This window comes from Primulina eburnea, chromosome 3 (genome assembly GCF_022965805.1).
Source record: "Primulina eburnea isolate SZY01 chromosome 3, ASM2296580v1, whole genome shotgun sequence".
Classification (NCBI taxonomy): Eukaryota; Viridiplantae; Streptophyta; class Magnoliopsida; order Lamiales; family Gesneriaceae; genus Primulina; species Primulina eburnea.
In genome coordinates this window covers 51,749,968-51,768,897 of record NC_133103.1, presented here as the reverse complement: position 1 = coordinate 51,768,897, position 18,930 = coordinate 51,749,968, and the positions used below count along the sequence as shown (strand labels likewise).

The window sequence follows — 18,930 nt, the reverse complement described above, 5'->3', positions numbered from 1 at the left end:
TTTCTATGAAATTTTTATTATTATAAACAATTGCAATTTAATTTATGTATATTTGTCCTTTTTTCTATTTTATTCATTTATTTTTCCAAATTTCAGTGTTATTTCGATATCTCTGTTTATTCCCCTTCCAATTTTGACTATGTCTCCAACACAGCGTTGATGTGGTACTGACATAGCGTTGACATAACACTTACACGTGCAATGACATGTTAATAACCCGATGAAAAATGCCAAAACTTACCAAAAATTAAAAGATCCGGCACTAAGTCACGATTCCAACAACATAAACGATCAAAATTGTAAAAAGTCACATATGAGACGGTCTCACATATCTATATTTGTAAGAAAGGTTGACTTGGCCTATATTTACAAAGAAAAATACTATTTTTTGACATAAAAAGTAATAATGGGATAAAAAAAGATCAACAATCTAAATAATGATTATTTTACTTAAATTATCAACACCTCCATGTAATAATTTAAAACATGGTTTACACCGTTTTTAATTTATTTTACTTAAATAATTTTGTATAATGTTTTATATTTGAAATAACTTGATAAACTTATTAATTATATAGACACATGCAATTTAATATCTCAAATTGCAAATTTTTATTTTTAAAAACATATTAATTATATAGACATATACAATTTAATATCTCAAAATGAAAATGAGATGTTTGTAAAAATAGTGCGATCCATAGAAATTTATAGCGGATTCCCAATTTGACTTCTGTTTAGTCTTGAGTTTGAATTTTGAGGCTTTTTTAAAAATTATTATTAATTAAATAAAAACTATTTAGTAAAATATTGTAAAAATGAGATATTTGTAAAAATAGTGCAATCCGTAGAAAATTTATAGCGGATTCTAAATTTAAAAAAAAAAAAAATTGAAGAAAAAGAGCCTGTCACGGATTCCAGGGAATCCGTCACTCTTCCTCTTTAAATTGGGCGCATTTTCTCCGTTTCATCTGTCCAAAATGCTTCCTTTCTCCGATTCATTCTCGCAAAATGTTTCTTTCCTCCGATTCATTTGCGTAAAATCCTTCTTTTCTCTTTCAGCCTTGCATTAATATTATTTGTTGATTTTGTCATCCATTTCATTCGAAGAGGTGTTAAGAGGTAATGTTTAATTTCGTCGATAATATTGTAATTATATATGAAGAAGTAATATTTTGTTTTCTGTAAATTTCTGTTAATGTTTGTCATTTATTTCAGATATTAACATCGTCCATTGATTTTATTATAAATTCCGTATAACCACGTTTGAGAAGGTGATTTAAGCGATTTATTAATATTTTGTTTGTATTATTTATATTGTATTAATGTATTTATAATTTTGTTCACTAACATTATACGAATAATATAATTTTATTAAATAGTATATTTTTAATATTAATCACATATAAATATAATAATGGGGATATTTAAAAAATAATAAATATAATTTTGTGCTTTTTGAAACTATTTCAAGGTTATTATTTTTGCGTAGTCGGAACACAATCGGAAACAAGAATTTCTTAACAGCCGTCAAGTATTTTGCACAAAAAAGTCGGAGGAATTGCACAAAGAAGACGGAGGAATTGCGAACAATTTAAATTATGGTAGTCACGGATTCCTAGAACCCTGACTGCATGTCACGGATTCAGAACCCATGACAATCTGTCATGGATTCCACGCCAAAAAAATTAAGAATCATGTAAAAGTTTCTACATATTGCATTATTTTTACCAGACTCACACTTTTGCAATATTTTGCTAAATAGTTTTTAAATTGAAGATAATATAAGAATGTCTCCAATCAACTATGCCACGTGAAAGATTGAACAGATTTGCTATGTTATCGATTGAGAAAAAATATTTGAACATGTTGAGTATGAATGTTTTGTCAAAATTTGTGCAGCCAAACTGCAGTACATGTAATATTTAAGTGATTATTTAAACAAAATTGTAAAATTTATTTCATTACATTACACTGGTTTTGAATGTGTTATATTATTTGATTGTTTGATCTTTTAATTATATTCTCTTTTACACATGTATTGTTTTACAAATGAGCGCATTAATAAAAAAAATCACATTTTATCGTCTTATGAGTCCATTTTTTCAATTTGTATCAAACCTATAAAATATCATATATGACCAACTCAAAATTAGTTCCTTGTTCAAGGGTGGCAGTCACTAGGAGATGTCAGCAACATGATTGGCTTCAGGTTTAAATGACAAACTTTTGACTCGGAGTTTGTTGCATAACATTTTGAATTTCAGTGTTCCTTGTTCAAGGGTGGCAGTCACTAGGAGATGTCAGCAACATGATTGGCTTCAGGTTTAAATGACAAACTTTTGACTCGGAGTTTGTTGCATAACATTTTGAATTTCAGTGTAATATAAACAATGATTTGCATAACATTTTAAATTTCAGTGTAATATAAACAATGATTTACAGAATAGTCTAATTTTATAAATAACTATGATAATCAACATAACATGCCTTCATAACTATGGACAAGGTAGAATGAAAAGCATCAAATGTCCATCCCCGACTTGCCACCATCGTTTAAAAATATGACGGTTGAAATGACTCGTGCTACTAAAATACTGCTAGGAAAAAAAATTTCAAGCTAATTTTGAAAATGCTCATACACATGCATGCGAATGAAAACAGTCCACCATGCGTATTAAAAAGTTATTCAATTACTGGATAAAAATAACTGCAGTTAAATAAATATTAAATATCATCAAATTCATACACTACTGTTTGAGAAGAACTCAAACGCATCAATCAAAGCATGTCGTATCATCAACATATAAAAAGATATAAAATGCATTAAAAAAAACAATTTTCATCCATGACCCCATAAACATATAGTGCGGAAATATGAAAGTCCTCGGGCCATCGTGCGCACTCCTAGCTCCACCTACTCAGTGTTTCTATGCCTCAAGTCTCAAACTCATCGTGCTCACCTGCATTATTCACACCTAGTGAGTCTAAAGACTCAACACACCTGAATCGTTATAACAAGTACATATACATAACACGCAACAATGAAAAGTACTGTAATTAAAATACATTTCATGATCTTAAAAGTATGAACTTAAACATAGCATGTACAAAAACTTCTCCATACCATATCTCATCATATCAACATATATGTGTTCATTTTCTTAATTTGAATTCAAATCATTAGTTGTGACTTTGTATCAGCTCTAGTCGATGGATCCACCTAAGTATAATCGCGGAATCCGGCGGTGGGGACATCAGATACAATATTACCCATCCACTGAGCCTTGGCCTTACATATTCGTGTTTGTATTCATGTTCGTGTTCGTGTTCGTGTTAGTCACAAACAACTCTCATCCTTCAAAAACATGTCATTGTATTCATCACTTATAAAATCATCCATATACGTAAATTTCCTTGAAATCAAGCATGCAACGTATTTTCTGTATCTTCATAAAAATTCATGCTCGTAATAACATATACATTTTTAAAACATCTCAAAACACATTCATAACCATTTCCTAGACGTAAACTCGAGCCCATGCATTAATTTCTATAATTTGTTTTAAAAAATTTGGATCGAAAACCCGGTTTTAACCCGAACTCAATCAAACTTAAACCATAGTTAGAAGACTCCTAATTAACTAATTATGATCTAATTTAACTGTCAATAACCTCAGTCATATTGACATATAAAAACCCAAACGAGTCAGAAGCGCTAAAACAACTACCCCATCCACACTGGGTTTGCGCTATTCACATTAATCATAAACAACCATAGTTAGAAGACTCCTACTTGTATGATTCATAGTCGCTTGAAAAGGGATTCAGATATAAACGAATGTGTAGCCTCTGAATCTAGCAATGCGTGCGTGGCTACACCTGAAACATATATTTTCCCTGTGACAAAACATACCATCAAATCTAATCGTGTTGAAGCTTAAGAAATTTCTTATCGTCAATTAACCCAAAATCCTCAAAATTCAACGAATTAACCCAATTATTCTTCAAAATCTTGAAATTAATCCCTAGAAAATAAAAATTGCCAACTAGCCCTTTAAAGTTTCGAAAATTACACTTTGGCCCCCAACTTTTCAAAATATGCAAAGTGACTCCATCAAAATTATCGGTTAATGCAATTGGTTCCTAAAATTCTCCAATTAAACAAGTACATTCTTAGTCTCGACTAGGTAGAGCATGTGTCATATTCTTCTAAGTTATCAATCCCAATAATTAATTCATCATACAAGCATAAAATCTCATGCAATCATGCGATAAATTAAAATCTTAAACAAAAAGGTTACCAGTAATCAGTATCGAATCCGGATCTGTATTAGCTTCCTCGGCGTGCATCACATAATCTCTAGTGGGGCACGTGTTCTTGAGGCAGTTTGCTTCTTTGTGACCCTCCTGTCCGCAAACGAATTACATGTAGGTCCCCCACAAACACTTGTCGACATGAAACTTGTTGCACTGCGGGCATGGTTGTCTGTCATTTGGCTTAGGTGCCCCTGGTGCCTGAGGAGGTCTCTGTTGCTGGGGCCTCCTAACCTCTCCCTGGGACTTTTGCTGCCCCTACCTCGGTGGCCCTGAGTATTGTTTCTTATGCGGCTGGGAGCTGGACTGAATCTAATGTCGGTTCCTCTGCATCTCAAAGTCTATGTCCATCAGCGCCTGCTCGGTCTGAAAAGCGCAGGCGGGGGCCTCATCATTACCTGTCAGCCTCATCAGCATGACGTCCCAGCGAACGGTGTGTCTCAGTCCGTCCAAGAAATGTCTCAGCTTCTTGGCAGCATATCTAGCTATCATAGGCACAAAATGGCAGCCCTTGTCGAACTTGCGGATAAACTCCACCACAGATGAGTCCCTCTGACGGAGACTCATAAACTCCCTTGTCAGGTGGCCCCTGACGGCAGCTGGAAAGTATTTCCCATAGAACAACTCCTTGAACATGTCCCGGGTGAGGGTAGCCAAGTCCACTGCATGTGTGGTCCCCTCCCACCAAAGGGATGCATAATCTCTCAACATATAGATGGATCACCTTGCCTTGTCTCCATATCTAATCTAAAGGTACTCGAAATGCAGCTCCAGTGATCGAATACATCCCTCTACCAAGAATGGATCAGTAGTGCCCCTGAATTCCTTCAGGTTAAGTCGCCTGAACTGCTCATATACATACACCTGAGGCCCGGGAGCCTACTGTATCTGCTCCAAGAGTCTAGCCATACCTCTAGAACTCGGATAGCTGCATCAATAGGTGGTGGTGGAGGGAATATGCTGCCTCCAGGAATATCATCCTGACGGTTGGTTGCAGGGGCACGTATGGGAGGCATATCTTATTACAGTCCAATTTATAAATGTAACCCATCATGCAATTAATTTAGTTTTTCAAAATAATAAGTCTTTAGATCATAAAAACAGTTAAACATGCACTGAAAATCCTCGCAAATCGTAAATCATGAAGGCATTGCAGGTGACAGCAGTAAATAATTTAAAACATAAAAGCTTACATACTTGAGGCTTGAAGACTGAGCGGCAGAAGCTGGCGGTGGCACAACCCTATACAGGACCCTTGCTCTGATACCAACTGAAACATCTGTTTATTTAAAATGCGGAAAAAAAAATTTAGAAGGCTCACATTAGAAAATCTCATTCAAATATTTTGCATGCATGCACTCCACTAAAAAATATATCAATTAAAAATAATCGTAAATATTTGACAGTAAAACTAAAGCAATTTAAAATGACCAAGCTCATCCAACAAAATATGCTTAAACACTAACGAGTAAAAATTCAAAAAATCAACAGCGTGTGTATAAAAATGTTCATGCCCTCTCAAAACTCATAAAAACATCATTTGCAGAAGAAATGTGGTCCTCGGGCCGTGCATGCACATCCAGTCTTACCGACTCAGAGTTTGGCACCTCCAGTCCCCTCATAAACATGCTCACCTGGATCACACATGCCTAGTGATTCTAAAGACTCAATACACATGTACCAGAAATAACAATTACGTATACATAGCACACAGTAGTGAAAATATACTGTAATCAACATACTTTTCATGCATTTAAAAAGCGTAAATGTAGACGTGCCATATGAAATCGTTACATTTCAAAACAACTCATCATTATCATCGTTTACCATTATACACCATTTCCTTTGGTGAATTCAGTTCATTAGTTGTGACTGTCGTACATCATTCATCATTTACGATTGATCCATCACACATAGAACCGCGGTACCCGGCGGCTGTCCGACATCAGTGACATTGTTACCCATCCACTGTGCCTAGGCCTCATCATCATCATTTATATATACGTCTTAAGCATTTACATATACTTCGATAGACATAACCAATTCTCATCCTTCAAAATATCATCATTTTCATCACTTATCAAAATCATGCACATGCGTAACTTTTCTTAAAACCAAGCATGCAACGTATATTCATAAATTCATAAAAATCACGATCATGCTGCATAAATATTTAAAAAATGATAAATTGTGCTCAGGGCGCTGCTAGGAAAAAAATCTTGACTCGTGTGCAGAATGATCATTCTGCCCCTGGAAACCCAAAATAACCATTTTACCCTTGAACCTCTATTTCAACCCGAAGCTTACCAAACTCCTTAAATCATCCCAATTTTTTTTTTTAAAAAAGTGTTTCTTAGACGTAAACTAGAGTTTGTTCAAAAACTTAAACGATTCATTTTAAAACTTGGACCGGGGTCTCGGTTTCAATCAGAATCAACCCGAATCTTAACCAAATTTTTTCCAACTCAAGTCATATCTTAAATCTACTCGACCAGCCCCTAAAACCTCAATTCAGACCTCGCAAGTCCCCCAAACCCTTGCTGAAAGTTGCTGGAAAATCTACAAGTCTACCACTCGAATCCCTAAACACACAACTTCCCATATTTTCGATCCTAGCCTTTACCTAACGGGACGAGCCCCTAACCAACCTCACTTAGACCACCCTAGGCTCTCTATGGACCTGCTGAACCCACGGCTACACTCCCATGCAAGCCGTAACTCACCCACGATCGCTAATCCCCAAGAGAACTCAACCCGCAGCCAACCCTCCTAGACCACAATCGATCGGCTTTAGGGGTGGCTCCAGCAGCGTTTGCGCCCTCCTCAACCGTGTCTCAGGCCCATCATGGTCTGATCTAAGCCTTCGATCGGCCCTTGCACCGCTGGCTCCACTCCCTTCACTCGATCTCCCTAAAACTGAACCAAGAACAACCCTACCCTTACGGCTTCAAGCGTACAGCACCACAAATCAACTCCAGCCTATTGACATGTTACCTCTCGACCTTAACACATCCTCGACATCACAAATCAACATCCCCCTTGCAAAAAATCATGAAATCATGAGTACACAACATGTGAAAATAGTGACCAAAACTTGCCTCAAGCCCTTACCCATGCTGGCCGAAAGAACACATGCAATAACATATATGTATAGCGGCGATATTATGGCATGTATGAAGAAAAAAACGAAAGTACGTGCGTGCCTTGATGAATTATGCTCGAAAAATAGGAGATTTGCACGTCGGGGAGGCACCGGAAGAGCGGGGAAGAAGGCTTGCTTGAAAAATTTCAAAGGCTTGAAGTTGCTGAAGGTTCCTCACGTGAATGAGGTGGCTGGAGAGTGGGAGGTGTAATGCCTGAAATAAATATCGCAATTTGTTGATTTAGTAATGTGAGATTACTAAATAATTAATGATTTTTAAAGAGTGTAATATGACATAATTTGGTCATATGAAATCCAAATGATTTGAAATTTGGATATAACGTAGAAAACTCAAAGATATAGAAGTTTCATGTTTTGAGTTTTGAGAAATTTGATCGTTTGACTAGTCCAAAGAGATATAGCGGTGTTAAAATGTTAAATATTATATATTATATTTATTATATTATATTATATTATTAATATAATATAATATTATATTATTAATATAATATAATAAAATATTAAAAAAATGAATTGATTCGGTGGAATTCATTGACAGAGAGGTGGGACAAAGAGAGGAAATATCATTTAATTTTTTTTTTGATCTTGAGACTTATCGGTTTATCAAATCGACGAACTGACTTCAGTTTTGGGATCGTTGACACGAGGTCTTCGATTTGAGGTATAAATTTTATAGTTTTGGTGATATTTGAAATTCGTTGATTTCTGGAATAAATTTGTTAAATTGTTAAATAATACTGAAATTGAAGATTGTTGAATAATGTATGATTTTAATGAAGTAGAGAAGATTATAGCGGTGTTATTTTGAATTACTCCTAATTTATTATAATTAGGTATTTTTAATCGTTGGATTGAGATTGGAGAGTTGTTTGTTAGTTGTTATTAATTCTGATTATATATTCGGAGTCTACGAAGTATAGGCTACACGTTGATATAAAGTTTTCGTAATTTGACGGATGTTGTAAATTAGCCTATTATTTGAAGTTAATTAATTAGGGTGTATTTGATTGTAGTGTTGTGAATTAAAAACACGAGAATATTAAATTGTTGAACAATACGAATTTATAATCGAGTTTTATATTTTGTTGAATTAATTGTTGTTGGGCTATTTGATGTTATATGTTGAGGCTGTTATTATTTTGTTGATACGGTGACAATGATCTGATATTGTCGTTGAATTATTTAGATACATCACAAGCCTCGGGATCAAAGAAATAGCCAGATTTTATATATACTCGATTATCAGGTACGTGTTGACGTACGAGCATATGTTGTTATTGTTTTGTATTGATGAATATTATTGCGTTGAACGATGATAAATCACCGGAATTGGATGATTTGATATTATATTTGTTGTTGTTTATTATTGTTGATATTGTTGACTATCGTTGTTGGGAGACGTCTCGTTGATGTTGATGTTGTTCGTTCGACAATATTGTTGTCGCCGGTGTTGGGGTGAGACGTATCGTCGATGTTGTTGTTCGTTCGACGATATTGCTGTCGCCAGAGTTGGGGTGCGACGTATCGTCGATGTTGTTGTTGCATTGTGATGTTGTTGAGGTTGTTGTTGGCTTGATTGTCCAGAGACAGCAAAAGGGGTATTTCTGTTATCATTACATTTATATTTTATGTTGTTGTTAATAGAACTGTTATGTATTACGATGATGATTGTTGTGTATGCTCACCCTTTGGGGGTTGTTTCTGTTGGACAAGTTACATGACTATGCTGTGAGACATGATAGAGGTGAAGGACTAGGTGTGTCTAGTAAAACAGTCCTGTAGTTGATAGTAGATAGAGACAGTATAACTTATTGTCTTATTTGAGTTGTATGTGTGTATTTATTATACTGTTTCTGCTGCATTGATGTAGATAGTGTGGTGATTGCACTATTTTGTCGTATATGCATTATATTACTACGTCGTCGAAAAGAAATTTTTTATGCATATGACGTCACATGTTGTATGATTACGTGACGGGGTTTGGGGCGCCACAGGAGGGATGGCTGATAATGCTTAGGGTTAGGTTTAGGGTAGCTTAGGGATTAATTAAATAGATCAAACTCTAATGGGCCTTTAACTGCATTTTAAAAAACAAAAAATGGGTCTTGAGCCCACTGAGCTTAAAAATAGGCCCAACAAGCCCTAACACATTCCTGAAAAATATTTCGTTTTGATAGGTTTTTGAAATATCGTCCGAGCCCTCAACAGATTATGGGTAATAAGATGGTGCAATCAATTTCGGGAAATAATGTCTCAATCGGAAACGCCCAAATTCAAGTCTCCCAACCGAGTTTCGATCCTAGTTCCACCTTTCTCCGGCCGATTTCCACCGAGTTTGTTGGTTTTACCACCGGTTTCGGCCTCTCCTCCACTTCGCCGGCCTCGGGGTATGGCCACCTTGGTCACCAGCTACAGTACTACGTGTTGACTCGTCAGCCTCTACAATGCGTTCATCCGTTCCGGTTGTTCCGTTGGTTTCTCCGTGTTCTGTACCTCATGCGGTATCTTTTCGGGATATTTTGAGACGGTCCTCTACAACTGTGCAGCATCAAAGTTTTGCTGATGTTATTGACTCGATGGATGAGGTGCCCGCTCCGACAGATTGTGACGGGATTCCCGGTATTTTATTTCCAGACCAGGTTATTTCCTCACTTTCCGCTCCTTTTAAATTTTCTTTGGTAGGGCTCATTTCTGGGAACCGAGGTCTCACCCTAAATAAAGATATTTTATCTGCTCTTTCTTGTACTGGTTTGCTGGGCTCCCACTCTGTTAGATTTCTTCCTCGTGGGTTTATGGTTATTCGGTTTTCTAAATGGACTCCAGAGTTCAAATATGAGGAGGATTCTTCTGTTGCTCCGGTTTGGGTTAGGTTTCCTGATTTGCCCCTCCATCTTTATGATAAAAAGAGTCTATATCCGATCGCAAAGATACTATGTAATCTAGTTAAGGTTGATGAGATTACCGCTGATGGATCCAGATGTTCTTTTGCTAAGGTCTGTATTGAGATGGATGTTCTTCAGCCTCGTCTAGGGAAGATTTGGGTAGGATGGGGTGATAATTGTCAGGTTGTTGAGGTCATTTATGAGAAGGTACCTCATTTTTGTATTCACTATAAGATGCTTGGATATTCGATTGATTTTTGTTCTAGGAATGTTAAGCCGTTTAGGAAGAGGCGGAGTGGGGCCTCAGCGTCAGGCTGCTCATGCACCTCCATCATCGGATCAGCAGCACCAGGGTTTACGTCCTCATGGTAAGGGTGTTGTTTCTGAATAACCACTTCAGGATCCTAGCATGCCTTCACAGGGTGTTACTTCTAAGATGGCCCTGACCAGTGACACTGATTTTCCAGAGCAGGTTGTTAAGCGTCCCTGTCGTCGGCCTGTTGTGAGGAAATATCCATCGACCTATTTCTACGAAGAATTATTATGAGGTCCTGCAGGATTTGCCTACGGATTCTGGTCCTGGTGAGTTTTCGGGTACTGTGAAACCCCGAACCCACAGGGTCAAGTCACTTCTTAATAAGCTCGTAGTAGAAGGGCATGTTGCGGCAGGTTCCGTTTCGGCCAGCTTCGGCTCGGGCTAGTTCGTCTCAGACCACAGCTACAGTTGATGTAGTGGCTTCTTCTATTACAGTTGTTCCTGCACCTGCGGATGTTCCGATTCCGGTGGTTGAGCTTGCTTCTACTGTCCAGGATCCTGTGGTGGGTACCCCGATGTCGTCTCCATTGCAATCATTGGAGTTTGCTTCGGCTAGTGTTGGTAGTATGACAGGTGTGGTGCATTCTTCTATGGCGGAGTGTTTATCTTTACCGCTCCCGGGACGTACGTGTTCTCAGCAGCGAAGGTATTACAGACAGGAGGCAGCTCAGGCGAGTTCACCCTATGGGCGACCTCTCGATCCAGGCTGATTTAGTTTTTTCTGCCTTTTTGGGCGATTTGTGGTGGGCGTTCACTACAGAGTTCTCCTTGCCCACCCTTTTGTTTTTATTTTGCTTGATGTATTCCGGGACAATCTATAGTTTGTTTGCTTTTTGTTCTGCTGTATTTCGGGTTATCCTGTTGTAGTATGTCGTTATTTATGTTTGATGTCATGACTGTATAGCCTTTCCGGAGGTCTTGGTCTAGTCCCCCTCTGTTACGTTTTATTTGTGAATAAATAAATCTTTAAAAAAAATAAAACCCTAGATTGCATGCATTTTGTCGATAGGAACTTGTAGAACTGGAAATAATCTGTTACTATACTTTTAATGTATTTTGTGTTTTAAAATATTAATTGCAATATCAAATAAAAATATATATTTTCACAAAAAGATATAAATATTTTGTATTGCTTTTTGTCATTGACATTGATGTACGTCCACGATGATCTATATTATATATACTATATTATTAAGTATGAAACCCTTAAAATAACTAACTTTTGGTGTTATGGTCTGTTTTAATAATTATATATATCAATAAAGTGTTAAAATTTTAATGCAAGTCACATGTAAATTATTAGTTAATAGAGACTTTGGTTCTTAAACTTCAAGTTGTAGGTTCAATTCCTACTTTACTCTTTTTAATTATCTTTCTTTTCTCTTTTAATTCATATATCAAAATTATAGAATAGTTTCTCACTATTTTTTATAATTATATTTTGATCCTCATTTAAATATAAACCAAATAAATAATAAAATATATTGATAAAAAATATTATACAAACATTCAACACATGTATCATTCATTAAGCATAAATTAAGATGACTTTGAAACCTAAAATGAATTGTTATTGAAATTAAATTTCGGGTATGAATAGACTCTCACGCGCGTGTTCAATCGCGTGTGGAACACCTCAAATCTCGTGAACGGAGTGGAAGTGGGATATGTGGGGAACCCTTTTAAAACTCGAAACTGTCTCAAACCTAATTCATATCAATTCATTCCTCTCTCGCATTTCTCCTCGATCGTACGCACGGAGCCGTACGCGATAATCGTAAAAAAGTTCTGAGGTTTTCTGGGTTGAGTGCCATGGGCGCGAATCGGATCTGAATTCGTAGGTACATGTTCGGATTAAATTTGTGTTTGTGAGCGCATGAATTTGCTGGTGGAGTTCTTTCGATTATATGTGAAAATTGTTGTGTTTTTCTGTTACGATTATAGCATTGGGTTTGAATGATGATATTGATTTTTGGTATGATCTCGGTAACCAGGGAGAGGAAAAGGAAATATAACCAAACAGCGTCCCCCCTCGTCTCCTCCGCAGTTGCAACGGTACATGCTACGAGAAAAGTACGCATTTTTTCCTCTCTTTTCCTCCAGCCTTGGTATATGCTTCAGCCATTAACTTCTTTATGCTTTCTTTCTACGTTTTTGGCGATTTCTTGTGCATTCGGAGATGCTTAGAAGCTTCTTTTTTTTGGTTCATTTTCTACTTTAATCTAGTTTGGTTTTTGTTTCAATTTTTCCTTGAGTTTCTGATAATATTATTGAAGAAGAGCTCGATGAACTAAGAAACTTGAAAATTATTATTTTGTTAAACTCAGAAGATTTTGTAAGGTAGGGTTTTGCGAAAATTGTGATCTTGACTTTGCAGTATATAGGGATACAACTATATTTGGGTTCTCTTTTCTGCTGGTATGGGTGCCTAACTGAACAGTGAACTTGAAGATTTTTTTTCTTGATGTATGGAGTCCATGAAATGCTCGAAACTGTGTAATTTAAGAGCAAAATTGAAAAGTTATGCAGGTATACCTCCATTTAAATGAGAAAATTCGAATCATGACAATGATGAACAATTTGTCACATTTTAACAAACGTGTTCAGTTTATTTCTTATACAATGAGTAATCCTAGATATTTTCAATGTTTCTAAATGTTTGACGAAATCGAAGGAACCTGGTTCCGTGATCCAAATGCATGATTCTGTGAGAACGCCGTGAAAAAAGTTCCCAAGCTTTTTTACGGTGTGCTATTTTATTTGTGGATTCTATCTTTTATTCATATTGGTTCTTTGTTCTTTTTTGTGCCAATAATATTTGGAAGTCGTGTAAGGTTTTGAATTTTGATATCAGGATGCTAAACCACTCCTTCCCATTGATCAAATTCAAAATATGAATGCCTCATGCCCAACCCTGACAAGATTCTAATGATTCACAGATTCCTGGAGATTTTTTTATGTATAATACATGTGGATGAAGTAGATGTTTAGGATTGGTAGTGGTAGTACATAAGTTAGCTCGAGCATGATTCTAAAGTGTCTACAGTTTGTTTTGTTTTTACGTTACCCAATTAGGCAGTTACTATACATTTTGGATTGTTCTTTGAGCAATTTACCAGAATACGAGATGTTATGATATTTCAGCAAGCTTAATTTGATTTTATATTTCTTGCTGGTGTTCCGCGGCTTCTAGGATGTAAATATTGTCTCACCTCAACCCCACCCCCTCCCTTTCTCTTTGGAATGCTTCTGTCATGATTCATTTTCGATATACTATGCTCTTTGACCTCGACAGGAACTTGTAGAGCTGGAAATAATCCGTTTCTTTTGATTCAAGAACCTCATTGGGAATTAAGGAGCAAAGAAAGGGCCGACAGAGCTTAGCAGCAATGGTTGAGGTATGGTGGTCCCTGGTCGGAGCAGCTGTTCCGGTCTTGATTGCAGGTCAAGCATTTAGAATGAAGGCAAAACATGCTGAGGAGCAAAGAATCAAAAGTGCTCGAGGCAGGGAGAAGACCGCGGATGACATTTTTGTGTGTGAGAGAGTTTGCACTTCAAAGAGAATGCTGAATAAAGTTGGAGCATTCTCCAAGGATCCAATCCCCGATACTTGTGTCACGGTATGTGGTGTTTCTGAGCTGGATGCTTGCTCCGATGCTTGTGCTCGAACTGTCTGCATCAACCAACACCAAGTGCCTAATTGGAATGATGTTTGCCTCCGAAGGTGTCAGAGCGAATGTCTCAAAATATCCGCATCTCGGTCCTCTTGATGTATCTTTATGCAGTTGAATGTTTTTTACGTTTCATCGGAGATGCCTAAATGGTTCAATTCAAATGATGTTTATTTTAGCATAAATCTTTATCATTTTATCTTGTTATTCTGGTATTCTTGTATCTTGACTTTTTCCCTTCTTTCCAGAATGGCTTCCGCTTCTCGTTTCTTGGGCTAACATGGTGACCTATACAGTTTAGGATTCATGCTTTATATCAATGGACGAAAAGTGTGAAATAATCTATATATTACTCTTTTATGTATCCAAGAGTCGATATCTCAACACACGAGTAATATTAATATTGATAGTGTTGATGTGAGAAAACATACGTATTTAAATTTAAGATCAGAGTAGTATCGGTGACTTGAACTTCTAAAACTATAAAAATTGTTGAATTCAATACTCCTGCTTGAAAATACACAAAACCTACTCAGTCGCAGAAGTGGGGAAGGGGTGAATAAGGTATCAATACATTACCATAAATCGGCATTATCAAAATAAATATGAAGGGTAAAGTGAAAAATATATAATTATTTTTAGGTCTCTAGTCAATCCAATCTCACTTTACGATGCATTTGAATTTATGGATTGAAAGCTGAAGATTTCAAATACATTGGATTCAAATATGAAATCATTTCAAATACTCTCCTCAAATACTTCATCAAATCTAAACACAACCATATATTTGAAATTGTTTTTTGATTGCACTGGATTGAGAAAAAAAAAAAACACTTTCGGCAAAAACTTTTTCATATACGAAAAAAAATATTATGTTTTTATATATAAATGGTGAAAAAAATAGCATGTAATTCTCTTAAACTCCCAAATTTAATATTATAACCTATACAAAAACTTGTCATGTTTTTATATATAAATGGTGAATTATATCTACAATAATTACAATATTTAATAACTATACTTAATTTAATTAAAATAATTATATTTACTTGATACAATATTATATCTACAATAATTACAATAATTATATTTAATTTACGTGATATACTATTATACCTACAATAATTACAATATTTAATGTTGTTAAAATTGAATTTCTAACCTCGTCCCACATTTAAAATTGTTGAAACTTTGGTGTTAAATACATTCTAAGCCACCCACAAAAGTTACATTTCATATGAAGATAGTGAATGTATAAAATTTAACCATGCTCGAGTTATTCAGAGCACGAGTTATTCGAAGTTTTTTCCGGTAAGAAAGATATGTACACATTTAATTAAAACTTCCCAACTTTACAAAGGCTTGTAAGATAAAACGAGTTCATATCCTTACCGAAACATTGTCATACAAATGAACAAGCAAGAGTAAGAACAAACGGTATTGTATACATTCAATACCCGTACATGAAATGGTACCCTTCATGTGTTTTGGTTTATTCTTGAAGATCACTCATCACGTTGGTCAAGTGTATAATCACTTCTGATCTCTTTTTCTTGCTAATTCTCGAGCCATTTCTCTCATTTCCTCCGGTGATGGAGGCCGTGGCGCTTCAGGAGGGTACACGACATATTGACGCTTCACAATAAATCAACAACATGATTTAGAAAGCTTAACAAAGAATAATGTGTGTTGAACTTCATATAGCTAGATGAGAAAATAAAATCATAGCAAGACAAATGCTAAATAATTATGTGACTTACATTACATGCTTGACAAAATTAAGCCTGCAAACACATTGAAGCACTGGCTAAGACAGTTTAAACTGAGCTCAGTTGACGTCAAGCTCGAGTACTTGTCGAGAACTTGAACTCAAGAATCAAGATACTCTTTTAAAATAATCATTTTACCCAAAATTGACATGATTGAGGGTATTGGTAACTAAGTTGATAAAAACCAATGGATATTTCAACAATATGCTGCCAAAACTCAAACTAGATTGATTCTCGAACAAGCTTGAGTTATTTGAAAATACTGGACTTGAGCTCGATTACTGAATTACTTTTCATTGACTTAATTGACTCCCTTACATCAATATCTTAAAAAGGCTTTATCCAAAATAGAACCAGGTTCAAGCAATTTTGTGTCACGTAAAATAACAATGCACGAAAAACATATACAAGTATTAGCCAACAATGTCTCAATCCGCCACGGCATAATTGTTTTTTAAACAAACCGAATTTCAGGATTCTACACCAAATCAGTATAGCTTTAGCTGCTATATATGTTGAGATAATGGCTGAGTTTAGCCAAATTAAAGTAGAATAAAAAAAATTCGCTGCAAACAATTGTTTGCCTTCCCCTACTAACTTCTCATTTGATTTTGCATATGAATTCAGAAATCACCATAAATGTGGATTGTTTTACATTTTTACATCATTTATGGATAAAAACACTTCTCCGAGTTGGTTCTGTGGCCTATTGACACTCATAGCAAAAATGCAAAACACCTTTCTCCCACTTTTGCTTATATATATACAACAATATAACCTTCACCAAAACTACATGGTAAAGAATAATAATAACTCAAAAAAGGTGGCACGAAGATTATTTCCTCAAATTGAAAACTATATTTGATTATCTTCAGATTGTTATAGTGGGCAACACCATCATGTTTTCCAGATACAGAAAGCTATTTTTGGTTTGCTAAAAAGCACCAAACTATTTCTATCCAGTACTCTTCCCAATCGGATGAAAAATGTTCCATGTATTCAATCTATTTTGTACTCTTTATACAGAGGAAGCTAAATCATTTATGCTAGAAACCATAAAAATCTTCCTACCACATTTGTTACAAACTTTTCAGAAGCCAAGTAAAACATTAGTCATATTTTATCTGAAATTCAACCACCATGAACCATCTGACAGTTTTGCTCTTTAAATATAGAGCAAGTAGCCTCATTTATGCTAAAGCTACAATTTTTGTTCAATTCTGATAAAATTTGAATATGCTGCTTCGAGTAGTGTTTGACTCCAAGAATTCAAGTAAGAAGAAAAATAGCAGAGAAGGGGGGAAAAGGGAGGAAGAACACGGAGAACCAAGAGACAGGAGAGGAGCCAAGAGAAAGAAACAAACTAATAATTCTTATCTCTATTCGTTCCAAATATAACAAACATTACATGCATATATCGCTATTAAGGACTCCTAACAAACTACTAATCATACTCATTTCATCAAATTGCATTATCATTGTCAATACCATAATAACCAAAAATTCATATGTTACATTTGTCATTTGAGAAATAGTTATTGTTATCTCGATACACACACTTTTGCAAGCAATGCAAGTCAATACCCAAAGAAACACCAAGAACCTAGAAACTGAAAAAGGTAAACTTGCAGCAGGCAACACAGATGCCTATCCTCTCAACTTCCATGGTAATATTTTTTAAAAAAAGAAACAAATTTTGCCCCATTCCCACCCCTAAAACTTTATAATCTAAAACTTCTATGCATTTTTAGGCCCTTATTTATAAACCTCACGAACCTGATACAATTTTCAAAAGGCTGATTCAAGTCCCAACAAATAACAGCATTAAAAAAAAATCCCTTCTCTCGTAGTTCTATTTAAGAACATGAAATGGAATTTTGTCAAATCAACTTACATGAAATTTCAACCTACACAGCAGGTATGACTTTGTTCATGATCTCGTACACTACGAGTAGAAACTGAGGTAATTTAAATACCAATCACAAACTGAAGCTAAAAAACCATAACATAACACATGGGTCACCTTAAAGTATTAACTTGAATAACCAGAACGAATACCCTCACAACCCGTTTCAGAAAACAAAAGTTCCCACTTACCTCCAACAATTTATTGAACTCTCCAATTAAGCAAGAAAAAAGATCTTTAAAAAGCAATAAAACAAAAAAATCTTACCTTTCCCATGAATTTCTGGAGATTCTTGGCGTTGTTGGCGTAGAAATACATTAGCCCAATCGGAACAGTGACATATACTGCGAATTTCGCTATTTCTAAAATTCCCTTTGAAGTTCCCAAAGACGACATTGTGGTGAACTTCTTTTTACCAAAATTTGAAGTGATCGGAGAGATCTCTCAGTATAGGGACTAGGAATGAGTCCGATTCTTCCAGACTCCAGAGCACATAACCCCTGTGTAATATTTATTGTGTTAGATACTGTGATTTTCAACTGGTACGATAATAAATATATATATATATATATATATATATGAAAAGAATATTATTTATTATTATAAATATATAATTTTGTACAAAAATATTATATTTATATATTAATTGAAAATATTAAAAAATTTAAAAATCATAATTGTTGCAAGGTTATTTAACTATTAAGAATTAAACAATATTTATTTATCATCTTTTATTATTATTAAATATTATATTAATTTTGCATAACTCATAATTAAAAATCAAATTTAAAATTCGAAATTTTCTATTAAAATAAAAAATTAATAAAAAATCAAATGAAAAATTGAGTTCTGACCCCTTTTTGATTCAACAATTAACATGAATTTAAGCTTTTAAATGAACTAAAA

At 35.2% G+C, this 18,930-nt stretch overlaps 2 protein-coding genes across 9 annotated transcripts; one reads left to right on the top strand and one right to left on the bottom strand.

The window, feature by feature from the left end:
• Positions 1-12,392: 12,392 nt before the first annotated feature.
• On the top strand, positions 12,393-14,713 carry LOC140827875 (uncharacterized protein At5g64816). 8 transcript variants are annotated; one of them, XM_073190795.1, is made up of 3 exons: positions 12,393-12,519; positions 12,673-12,751; positions 14,016-14,713. In XM_073190795.1, exons 2-3 carry the CDS (start codon positions 12,738-12,740, stop codon positions 14,446-14,448), a joined length of 447 nt encoding a protein of 148 aa, XP_073046896.1. In that variant the 5' UTR covers positions 12,393-12,519; positions 12,673-12,737; the 3' UTR covers positions 14,449-14,713. The 8 variants fall into 8 exon arrangements, with proteins under 8 accessions (XP_073046896.1, XP_073046902.1, XP_073046899.1 ...); XM_073190801.1 differs by having other exon boundaries at positions 12,396-12,519; positions 12,673-12,733; XM_073190798.1 differs by having other exon boundaries at positions 12,398-12,519; positions 12,673-12,733; positions 13,974-14,713.
• Positions 14,714-15,602: 889 nt separating this feature from the next.
• On the bottom strand, positions 15,603-18,543 carry LOC140827874 (uncharacterized). Its single transcript, XM_073190794.1, has 2 exons — positions 18,292-18,543; positions 15,603-15,984 (listed from the first exon to the last, which is right to left on the bottom strand). The coding sequence occupies exons 1-2, from the start codon at positions 18,418-18,420 to the stop codon at positions 15,883-15,885; spliced, it is 231 nt and encodes a 76-aa protein (XP_073046895.1). The 5' UTR covers positions 18,421-18,543; the 3' UTR covers positions 15,603-15,882.
• Positions 18,544-18,930: the final 387 nt, after the last annotated feature.